Source organism: Hippopotamus amphibius, chromosome 4 (genome assembly GCF_030028045.1).
Source record: "Hippopotamus amphibius kiboko isolate mHipAmp2 chromosome 4, mHipAmp2.hap2, whole genome shotgun sequence".
Classification (NCBI taxonomy): domain Eukaryota; kingdom Metazoa; phylum Chordata; class Mammalia; order Artiodactyla; family Hippopotamidae; genus Hippopotamus; species Hippopotamus amphibius.
Window position 1 is genome coordinate 106,527,678 of NC_080189.1, and position 12,392 is coordinate 106,540,069.

Consider the following 12,392-nt stretch of genomic DNA (forward strand, 5'->3'; position numbering starts at 1 on the left):
AGCATCTTTTCTGCCCTAAGGAGAAAATCTGATGCCTTTTCTCGGGTCCCTTCTCCCTGCATTTCTTAAGGAGCAAAATCCTCATCTCCCCCAGGGAGGTAGAGATTTCAGGTCAAGCCAGAAAGGCTTTGTACTCAAAACACCATAAAGAAAAGCAAAACTGTGTTTTACGAGGTTCCGCAGTCACCCTGCCCCGATGCTCCCACCCTTGCCTAGCAGCAGCCCTGGTTGTTTCTCTCTTCCCGACGTTTCTCTCCAAGTTCCGGTGTTTCTATATGAAATACCAATAGCAGCGCTTCCTGGCTGTCAGAACCACAGGAGGAATCAAAAGCTGGAAATAAGTAACTGCCCATCTAAGACCCTAAGCTGGAAATACGCTATAACACAGGCGAGAAACATGGAACCTCTGAACCACAGCCCGGGCACCTCCTCTGTGGCTGTGAGAAAACCCCACGGCCTTCTCTCTGTGCCTCGGGCTCCTCACCGAGAAAAGGGAGGGCTTCTTCCATATGACAGTTGGGACACCCTTTCCCATAACCCAAGAACTACTCCAGGATGGAGTCCAACGTGGACGAGGGCAGTGTCCACTGACGTCGGGGTTACATGCTCCACTAAGTGGGGTGATCCACTGCGGAGGCTCAGCAACCCCCAGACCCCCAGCACCACGGGAATGTTACACGATGGGTGTGCCTCTGCATGCGCCTGGGAAAATTTCTTTTCTGGAGAATAACGTACCCTCACTGGGATACGTTCCTCACTGCTCTCCCCCACCGTGATACCTCGGGAAGAAAACGCATAGCACCGCCCTCCACGGCGATATCGCGTTAAGAGAATGTAGAGCACCGCCCTCCACCGTGATATCGCGAGAAGAGAGTGCAGAGCACCGGTCCGTCGCACCTTCTCTGTACTTGAGGAGCACGTCCCAGACGCCACGACGGGAGCAAGGGTCCACCCCGCTAGTGGGCTCATCCAGGACCACGGTCCTCGACGCACCCAGGAAGGCGATGCCAATGGACAGTTTCCTCCGCATGCCCCCCGAGATGGCGCGGGCCTGTTGGTGCCGGTGCTGCGTCAACCCCACGTCCTGAAGCGTTCTGGAACAAGAACAGAGCTTTCATCTCCCCGAACCCCGAAAGCTCGGCTGAAGATCGCACCCCACAAGCAATGCCTCGTGAGGACCGAGTGCTTTCTAAGCCGCGGGTACCCGTAGGAGGCCCAGGACCCCCGTGCCCACGAGTCTTGACACAGCTGAGCGGCCTCCGTGGACCCCAGATGGAGGCAGGTCAGGGGATCTGCCATCAGGTCTCGTGGGTAGGTCTGACCCCGTCTCCCTTGAACAGGATATGATGAAGCTGCGCGTTAAGGAGACGAGGCGGAGCCACAGGAGCTGATACTGAGCAGTCGGCTCCAAACCAGGGGCTTTAGTCCTCGCTCCTCTAATTGAGAACGGCTGTCCTAAAACACGATTGCACCCCGCCTGCCTCTGTGCACACCGGCCTCGTTACCGGGTAGCACGCAGCAAGCGGATAACCCCGAGGTTGCTGCGCCCACATCAGAAGTGGAAGCCCACGGAGCGTCCTTAGGAGCTGGGATGAGGCCCAGCCACCAGCACGGCAGAGTCTGCCGTGGTCTAGGGTAGGCGCATACTTTAAATGAAAATTGGTGCCCTGTGACTTGTAAAAACGTAAGTGGCACGTAACCAATCTGTCCTTTAGTGACGTGTGCTACTTCTCCATACGAACCCGCTCTCATTTAGGATGGGCTTGACTGGTGCCAGGTAGACACTTTCCTGTATACCAAGTCCCCATGTCCCCAGCGTGCTTGTCCTCAGCTGCCACGTGTGAAGATGGGATGTGAACCCGCCCCTGCAGTGGAAAGCAGCCTCAGACGCCATTACCTGCCAACCATGTGAACCATGCGGAGGCTGCAGGGAGAGACCACTGTTAAAATGAAGCCTGCAGCACCAGCTCTGCTTCATGGACTCGTGCCCCTGAGGTGGGGCTGCCTCCGTTCAGACTTGATTCCCATCTGACCCTGCAAGCGTGAGCGTCCGTCCTGGGAGGGGTTTGACTTGCTCCACACCTGCTGCCCCTGAGCACAGCCCCCTATTTCAAGGGAGATACACAAACAGGCACTGCTCTCTTCGGACGTGGGAAACACAGCCGCCCCGTGGTGGGCACTGCTGGAGAAGCAGCGGGTCATTTTCCAGCGCTCCTCCTGACCGCAGGGTTTTCCTACTTCATGTGAGGAGGAATAGGGTTGCAGAGGACAGAGCACCCAAGCCCTGCATGCTTTCTCCTTCACTACACAGCCACCATAAATCCTTACTTTACAAAATGAATCTTGCAAAAATATTTCAAGGCAGCAATAAGCAGTAGCACGTGACAGTTCCTTAGATGCCCGTTCTCTGCTGAGCCCGTGCAGTACTGGCCATCTGTCCTCACAACCGGCCCCCAGAGCAGCATCCTCCCGCCGCGGGTCAGGCCTGCCTGGTGACCTGCTTCGTGAAGTCGGCTTGAGAACAGGGAGCCTCTGCACTGGCCCGGCTGCGTGTTCCCCCAAGGGGCTGAGCCCAGCGTGAGCCACGGCCTTCACACCCCCGCCCCCTCCGTGTCTTCTACAGCGATGGCTCCTGGGCTGGGTTAGGGCCCTGTCCTTCCCGCTGCCCCCCACCAAGCCCACCACCCAGAGACGCCACTTTGTGTCCTGTCCAGGGACTTGGGTCCCCCGTCCTTCTGGGCTCCCAGTGAGATGGGAGGGGCTTCTGCAGCCTCCCGACCTGTCCTGCTGCCCCAGCCCCCTCCTCTCCCCACACACAGGTGCTTTGCTCCCCCCAGAATGCATCCCAAATGTGGACCCCTCCTGTCCACACCCTGGACACACAGCTGGTCAACATGGCCTCTAATAACATTCACACCTGGCCCCCCCACCCCATGAATCAGGCTCTCAGCAGCCTTTCTGTGGCCCTTCCCTCCCAGGGCTGGAACCTGGCCCAGGTCACAGGTACACCCTCCAGGCCGCAGGCTGCTTGCCCCCTCCTGCCCATGACCACCTACAGGGTAATGTCCAGACTCCTTGGCTCAGCGCTCAGGCTCCCTCACCTGCTCTTTATCCACCCCCCACCGCCCCCATCCTTTCCATTTGGGGCACCCACACCCCCTACACACCTCACAGGGCACGGGGCAAAGACAGCCACCACCCACCTATGGACATGCCCACGCAGCTCCTGGCGGGTCCCCCATGGCGCCTTCAGGGAGGCAAAGAGCAGCAGGTGCTCGAGCACTGTGAGGTGGTCGAACAGGACGTCGTGCTGTGGACACACGCCCAGCTCCTCCCTGACTGCGGACGCGTCCGTCTGAAGGTTCCGGCCGTTGACTGTGATGGTTCCAGACGTGGGGGGGTAGAGTCCCGTCAGCAAGGATCTGCAGAGAAGATACATCATTGGGGGGCCGGGGTCGGGGGGAGGGTAGGCATTGCGGCTGCCCTGACCCCTGATGGCCCACGGGGAGTCACACCTAACCTCCCGCCGGTTGCTTCTACACAAGGAAGCAGAGGCTGGCATGAGCTCGGCGGGACGTGGGCCCGTGGCCTGGTCACGCTCCCCTGGGATGCACTGTGACCACTGGCCATCAGAGCTGAGAGCTCAGGACAATGACACCGAGTCTGTCCTCGCAGATGAGGAAGTAGGCTAAAGAAGCAGCACACTCAGCCAAGTCCTCGCTAGACGTGAGCTGAGCAGAAACAACCCTCGGCCCCAGCCCTGTGGCTGGGCTGCTTAAGCCATGTGTCAAACCATGGAGAGCCGAGAGCCATCTCCAGAAACTCCCGTCTGCCTGGCCTGCAGGACGCCTGAGGACTGCCTGTTATTCACGCTTTCCACTATTTTCTTTTTCTAAAAAGTTAGACATACACCCACCACAGGACCTAGCAAACCACTCCTAACTGTCAATACGTACAGAAAGAAATTAAAATGCGTGTCCACACAAAGGTGTGTACGTGAATGTTCATAACCACCAAAACCTGAACTCAGCCTCAGCCGCCACCAACAGGTGAAACAATAAGCTGTGGCGTCTCCACCGAGTGCGCTCCTCGGGCCTAGACAGCTGATGCAGCGGCACCACGAGTGGGTCTCCACGCATCGTGCCCACGGGGGGCCCAGCACAACTCCATTTACAGCGGGTCTGTGGTCGCTTGGGGGACGCGATCCAGGAGACCCGGGGGCCTGGAGGGGTGAGGGGTACAAATGTCTGTCCTGTTCGTCCCCCGGCTGCTGTGCAGGTTTAGCCAAGCCTCTCAGCTCATCAGGTGCACACCTGGACACACAGTGTTTACTGCACATAAACTGCACCTCAGGAACCCTGACTGACAGCTGTTTGCTACATGATTTTCAGACCTCTGGGGGATAGAGCGGGACGCTGTGTGCACATCTGGGTGAGTCTCAGAGCTCCTCATTTCCAACAGTGACAACCAGCCCGTCAACAGGCCTCTCAGCCTCTCCTCTGAGGCTCACCAGGAAGAGACATCCCTGGATGACTCACAGCCTACTTCAAACAGGACTAAAGCGATGCAGCCAGAGACCCTGAAACATCGAGAAGCTCCTAACTTAATTCTCATCGCTGTGCTATACACAGACTCCAGGCTTTCTTGTAGGAAATGTGCATTAGCAAAAGCACAGTGTGGAGGCTGGCTTTCTGAGTCATTATTTGTGCAACATTTACTTTCCCAATCTGAAAACACTAAAAAAGTACTCAGCAAAAACTTCAACTCTATTTCAGCATCCGAGAAGAGAAGAAACCTTTCCATATTTTTCAGTAAGAAATTTCTGAAGTTTTATGAATGTTATTTTTCTACCTTTCTTAAGAATTCTGAAGCAAATAGTCCCTTTCCTTGCTTTAAGCATAATTTAGGCCTACTATTAAAGAACAAAACGAAAGTCACTTGTTCAAAAGAGAAATTCAGTAATTTGGATGGTTTGGCCTTAAACACGCCCCATTTCCACAGTCAGCTTGGGCTGTCTTGTGGGCCATGAATGTTTGAGCTCATCTCTGGGATCACATGATTTGACTCTTTAAACAAATCTGGAACAGTTGGATCCCAAACCAAAAATAAAGGCTTCACAAAAACACAACCCACAAAAAGCAGAACATGAAAAACACTCAGGTGTTAATTTGCAAATGTCATTGCAAATTTCATCTTCCTGTATATAGGCAAGCAGAAGTAAACTCAGTAGGAGAAAAAAAAAAAGTGTCACAGGACTTTCAAAGGCCAAAGTATAACCATGAATATTTTCTAGGGAATAAAAGAAGAATTAAATTTATTTTAAAAAATCCCTCCCCCACCCATGAGTCTGCTCAGACTCACAGCAGCTCTGGTGAGAGGGCACTTCTCTGCTGTGTCTCTAAACTCTACTGACACTAAACAAAAAAATGAAGAAAAGGGATCCAGCCTCAGTCTCACAGGTAAACTGATATCTGTAAGAACCGAAGCCCCTGGTTTTGGGTTTTGGGAGGGGAGTGGGACGCACATGACGGTGGTCTTCCCGGCGCCGTTGGTCCCCAGCAGGGCCGTGATCTGGTCCCTATGGAAGGTCAGGGTCAGGTCCCAGACCCCTGCCTTGTGGCAATCATGCTCCTTGGTCACAGACAGCAGGACGACACCCGGGGGGCCTCCTTCCAGCTCTCCTTCCCCATTTTGCAGGGATGAGCCTGTGAGGAAGATGCAATTCACTCTGAGGGGACTTCAAAAGCCGTCCAAATAACGTTTACACTTAACAACAAGGCATCCTGGCTACCTCCGGCTTGAATTCTAGCTCTGTGAAACTTACGAAGCAGTTCCAAAATCCTTCTCTACTAAAACCAAGAGGCACATTATATGATGGCAAAAATTAAGTGAAATCACTGACTACAAGGTTTTGTACCCTTATGTTACACATTTTGCAAGAAAATACACACACACATAGATGTTTGTATATATGCAGAGGAACGGTGATGGGCACGTTAGTCACACACACACACACACACACACACAGACTGTCTCCAGAGAAGGTGACCATTAAATAGGTGGTACTGTTCCAGATTTTCTGTAACAAAAAATCCATATTTTACTTGTGCAGTCAGAAAAAAATTACCATACAAAATTGACTTATAGTATGAAACTATCATGATGAGAGCTTGTTTATGCACAGATTCCCCCTGAAGTCCTGCTCTGTGGATGAGCCCCAGGCAGGACTGGGGTGGGGACCGTCCCACCTCCTCTCCCCACCCCCTCCCCGCTCCCAGTATCCTGTCTCCTGGGAAGCACCTCCCCATTTGTAGGGGCAGCAGTGGTCTCTCATGGAACCTCAAATAAACAAGTGCTTGTGAAACACTTTGAACATTCTAAAGTACGTTACACCTGGAAGCCGTCCACCTTTGCTTTTATTTTTTACACAAATTCATATTAGAAATGAGGCTTCATTTTGCTGAATTACAGCAGATGCACAAATGAACATAACACACAGAGGATGCTGTAAACAGCAACACTAACACCAGGTTTCCTACCATGCGGGGTGGAGAGTGGCCACTGGGGAGCAGTGCACACAGTTACAAAGGCTCAACCACAAATGAAAAACAAACCAAAGCTGACCGGTAGGAGAAACATGCCTCCAACAACGCTCCTCTTTACCAACCTTGACTGTCCAGGTTCCCACTAATGAAGAACAGGTGAGAACCCGCTCCACTCTTCCTTTTCACCACCAACCCACATACATCCTTCCAGTAGGATGCGGTGAAGGGGAAATACCATGGTTTCCTCAAACCGAAAGTTTCTAAGAAATAAGATAAATTGAAATCAGTTTTTTTTTATCTACTTAGAAGGTTCTATAGTCAGATATCTTAGCTAAATTACTGTAAAATGTTATCCCATCTTAACCTGTTTGATCCACATCCCATGCATGGACCAGTGGCCACGGGAAAAGAGCATCAGCCCAAGCCTCCCTCCTGAGCCTGGCCCAGGCCACCTGTGATGCCCTAGCATCCCCTTCCCGCAAAGGCCTTCTGAGCAGGTGTTCAATAAACAGGCAGGTATTTATTCAAAGTAAGACATTAAATAATTGTGGAATGGTCCCCATCGCCCTCCCGTTTAGCTGTCACTCTCTGTCTTTACTGTCTGCATGGATTGTGAGACACGGTTAAAAGCTGAAGGAATTAATCAAAGCCCTACGGAGAAGGATAACCCATAGTGCCCACATTCCCACGAGACACATCACCGTTCTTCAGACGGATTCGCCAAATTCATTCTGTCCACTTAAAAGTCACTTTGCCCCATCATATGTCGAAACAAAAGTGGATTTAATTATTAACACTTCTGAGTTTTCTTTCACACAGCCTAGCATAAGTTCGATGCATAGTCTAAGTTCTGCAAGTGATTGAAGAGAAAAAGGCCTCCATGCAGACTGGGTTTTTTTAATTAATTTATTTATTTATTAGCTGCATTGGGTCTTAGTTGCTGCATACGAGCTTTCTCTAGTTGCAGAGAACAGGGGCTACTCTTCATTGCGGTGCACAGGCTCCTCATTGTAGTGGCTTCTCGGCACACAGGCTCAATAGTTGTGGCTCACAGGCTCTAGAGCACAGGCCCAATAGTTGTGGTGCATGGGCTTAGTTACTCCATGGCATGTGGGATCTTCCTGGAGCAGGGATCAAACCCGTGTCCCCTGCATTGGCAGGCAGATTCTTAACCACTGCGCAACCTAGGAAGTCCCAGACTGTTTTATATTTTAGCACTTTGATCTTCGAGCACAGGAGAGACACACAATCCCTCACACACTCGACTCAGAAGAGGTGAAAGGAAAGCACCTGGTCCCTGGTCTTTGATATGAAGGGAGATGCTGAGCTGCTATTTGGTCCAGTATTTACCACCTGTTATGGGTTATGGGACTTTAGGCCCGTATATTTAGGAAGAGTCTTTAAAGAGGTGATTAAGATAAAATGAGGTCACGTAAGTGGGCCCTGATCCAACAGGACCGGTGTTCTTATAAGAGATGATCAGGACACAGACACACACGGAGGGGACATGTCACGTAACGGCCGGCACTGCACACATGCTCTGTCCTGGGCACTGACGGGGGTCCTGCAACCACCCAACATGGGGGCACAGCTGTCACCTCTCCTCCCCAAGTGCAAGGCAGGCAGCAAGGCTGTCCGAGGACAGGAGGCTGCAGAAGCCACACAATGACCTGCCAGGCGGCCTCCCGTGGCGCCTGCCCATCTGCACACACGCTGTTGCCCTTCACACCAGCAGGAAGCCCCGCCTCAGCTCCCGGCGGGAACACCAGAGTCAAGCCCTGGACACATGCATGGACAGCGAGTTTGTGAAAACAGAAGGAGAGGATAAGCAACAAACACATCAGGAAAACCAGTCCACAGGGCTGGTGGCACCTCTTCTCCCTCTGGCCCAATGGGTAGCGGTCTCCTGCTGGAGCCACCCCAGCCAGCGGGAGGGGCACCGCCTGGTAGAAGAGCAAGTGGGGTCAGACATTGGGACAGTACAGACTGGGAGTCAGCAGAGGCGGGGAGGCCCCTGGAGACCTGATGGGTGTTGGGAGGATGCTGACTAGTCCAGGAGGGGTGCACGAGGCCTGAGTCAGGGTCACGGCTGCAGGCCGTACAGGGTTAGAAAAACAAATTAGAAATAAATTGAATATTAACAGTTGATTTGCTAATTAACCCATGCTCGCTGTGCTCTGTCTGGACGTTTAAATCATCCTAATTAACCTATTAGTCTAAGCGGACAGGGGGCCGTCGAGTCCCAGTCGGCCCAGGGGCCACTTGGCTCTCCTCAGCCCTCGGCTCCTGCTCCTAAATTCACACCTGATTTCGGGGCGCCCTCCTTAGGTTATCAGGTGTAGCGGGGACATTAACACATGACAAGGCCCTCAGCTCCTCCCGAGCTCTGCTGCTCCAGGGGAGATGCCAGGAGCCCATGCAGCCAGGAGGCTGATCAGCGCTGCCCCTGAGCTGACGGCGGGAAGGAAGAAGCCAGGGAGACAGGTGGGGCGGACTCCGATCCCATGGGAGGCACGTAAAGAAGGGTTCATGAAGCCCTGCAGGCAGGGAAGGCATGTGATTCTGGGTCTTCAAGGCGTCCCCGTCAGACACCAAGCCTGGGAAACACCAGGCTCAGCTCCCACACCATCGCTTCATCAAGAGGACAAGAAAATGCAGATAAATCACTGACGTGGGGGTGTGTATGCATGTGTGTGTGTGAGAGACAGCAAGTTCTTACCCGCCCCCCCAGCCCAGGGAGACCCTTCAACCTGGGCAAACCCTCACACAGTGACTGTCCTGACCCCTAAGTGGCTGGGATCCCCCCAGGGCTTTCCTGGGACGTGTGGGAAGCGGTGCTTTGGCTTGGAGAGTGAACAGGTATTTCTAAACACAGGCTTTATTATCATTCAGGCACAGCGAGGCCAGCAGAGTGTCTGGTCGTGGCAAATCTCTAGAGGAGGGGGCGTGCCACCCCCGCAGGGGCCCCCAGGGAAGCAGCAGAGTCTGCTGGGGAGCAAGGGAAGCCAGGGAAATCGTGGGCAAGAGCCTGTGCCACGGTTTCTGTGGAAGGAACAGGCGAGCAGGCTTAGGACTGGCCAGCCTGAGTAATGCCCTGGTTGACTGGTCCTGGCCCGGGTGACCAGGGTGGGGACAGTGGCCCGAGTGTGGGAGCCTGTAGCGGAGGCTTCAGGTGTGGCTTGGCTTGAGTGTGAAAGGCGTGCTCACAGGCAAAGCCTTCACTATATTCAAGGATTAGCTCGCCCTGGGCGGCCCTCCAGAATCAGGAAAGCACCAGGATGTCAGGTTATCAGAAGCACAGAAAATAAAAGGCCTGCTGAGTGAGCAGGGGTGGCACAAATCCCCTGCAGCGGGCAGGCACGTGGGATGGCAGGTGTCCCACGAAGGGCAGAACCCAACCCAACAAAGACCTGTCTTTGACCTGCATCCTGTGAGACCACCGCACACACGCAAGGGACAAGCCCTTATGGTCACGAGTGCAGGACACAAAAACCCAAAGTTCCTGTGCAGTTTCATTACACATTGAATTTTCTAGGAATGCAACCACTTTAAAACCCAGTGGAAGATTATTTGATGGGGAAGTTGTTCATCATTTCAGAAAACTCCATCATGGGTGTGATGCCAACATGTTAAGTCTGCGGTGCAGCACATCTGTGGCTACAGCATCACCCGTGACCCGCAGATACATGTTAGAGCTGAGACGCTTCTAACCAAACGCTCCTAAGTTAGCACAGTGTCATGAATGCACTTTTATTAATAAGATTAATAGTTCTGAAAACTATTTTATGTTGTTCTCATTATATATGTACATACAAGCATTATAGCACAATAAGAAACCCACTGTGTAGAAACTCCACATTGAAATGATTCACAGGGAGGCTTCCTGTTAGCGTTCAGCCTTACTCTAGGCTGTCCCCGGTACCCACCCCCATCCCCTCCATGAACCCTCTTCGCTGCTGTTCTTTTGTCCAGCCTACCCTCCATCTCCTGTCACTGGCTGCAGAAGGTGAAAACCAGCGTGGAACTCTGAGCCTGCATGGAGGCGCTGGCACAGGCTACAGGACGGAATCGCAGGACGGCTGCACCTGCTGTTCAATCGTTACCAGCCCCGCGAGACGACACAGGGAATTGCCTTGTCATACACTTTTTAACAAGACCCAGACCATTTACCAAAATACCATTCTTTATCCACTGCACTGTGTCTAATTTTTCCTTTCACATTTTTCCTACTTTAATTAAAGTATTTCCATCTGTTTTATTGTATACAAATAAGTCTTACCTGTCATTACTTACCTTCATATTAGCTTTATTGTAGTCTATCTTTATCGCCTGTTTCTTTTACTTTTAGTACCAAATGCTTTCTGATCATTTTTCTTCCCTTAACTACAAACTTACTCCAAGCATCTGAGTACCTACCTCATTTTGTGTTTTAATAAAGTCATGGCTGAGCATTGAGAATTCACATATTATTTCATGATGAACTACTTTTTCTTTCTCTTTCCCTTTTATATTACACTTAAGATATTACACTAATTTTTTTAAGTTATCTGCAGGTATCACAAATGCAGATAGGCTTTATTATCCATGAAGTTCATCTCAAGAGAATAACAGGTGTGTTACAAAATATTTCTCTTAAAAAAAGCATAATGAGTCAGGGAGCACCTAGAAATTATAATTACTACTTACGGATCTGAGAGCCCACCGATATTTTCTAGCAATTTTATCTTTTGTTATTATTGGCAGACTTTGTCAAAGTTGAAAATAAATACTCTGTTATTTAAGGATATATAAATTACCAACTGCAATTGTTCTTTTAACTTTTGAAATAGAATAATCAGGAATTTCATGATTTAAAAAAAGGAAAAATATTAATTGTCACCTTTGGGCAACTCTGTTTCTTTTTAATTTTATACCTGTGTTATAAAGATTTCGGAGTTGTGATCTTTTATTTTGGGAGAGACTCTGGTCTTCCATCCTAAGTGGCCAGTAGTTCAATCACAAACAGAAGTGTAAAAACCCACACTGAAATCCTCTGCGCAAAATGCAGAGACATGGGGATATGTGTATAAAAACAGTTGATTGAACCTGGTGTACCCCCAAAAAAAATAATAATAATAAAAAAAAAAAAATGCAGAGACAGACGCCTGTCACTCAGAGGGTGCTTCCAGGTCCTCTGCCTTCGCTCCCCTGTGTGAGGAGCAGAGTCTGATCCAGTGGGAATCCCAAGCAGACGGAGGCTACAGACCCCGTAGGACCTGCCGGCGGAGAGGAGGCACCCCCTGGGAGCCAACGGTGTGTGTGTCTGACTTAGGAGTCTGGTGGCAGCTCCTGCCCCTGGTCGGAGGCGGGAGGTGAGAGCTGGTTCCAAGCTCACAAGCAGACGTTAGTGGTAGAGGTTAAGGGACAGAAATTCATCAGGAGATGCGACGGACGGCAGGACGTGCCTGGACACAGCGGGCTGATCCACGGACCTTCTCCTACGGGGAAGGCAGAGGATGCGGATGGAGCCTGCAGAGCCTGCAGACACGTGGGGCCAAGAGGCGGGAGCTCCCCAACCTGACACCGGCAAACCCCGGACCCAGCGTGGCCCTCGTGGCCTCGGTCTGTCCGAAAGATAAACAACGTGGGCTCTTAGGTCTCCTGGTTCCTCAAGGAAGACCGCTTTCCCTTCCCCTCTGAGCCCCAAGTTGACCTTATTTAGCTTTCAGAAAAAAATCAAACACTCTCTAAAAACCTCCAGCTTGGCTGACACTCTGCTGACTCACAGGACAAGAGATGACTCGGCGCTTCCTCTGGGTCGAGCATTCCTGCCATCGCCCAGCTTTTCTGGGCCAACTTCCCCTCCTC

General features: G+C 51.6%; 1 protein-coding gene across 1 annotated transcript in view; it reads right to left on the minus strand.

The window, feature by feature from the left end:
* Window positions 1-12,392, minus strand: part of ABCA13 (ATP binding cassette subfamily A member 13) — a 324,555-nt gene that overhangs the window by 168,193 nt on the left and 143,970 nt on the right. The window contains 4 exon segments of the mRNA XM_057732590.1: window positions 898-1,094; window positions 3,204-3,422; window positions 5,525-5,705; window positions 6,668-6,805. Coding sequence (XP_057588573.1) covers window positions 898-1,094; window positions 3,204-3,422; window positions 5,525-5,705; window positions 6,668-6,805 — 735 coding nt within the window.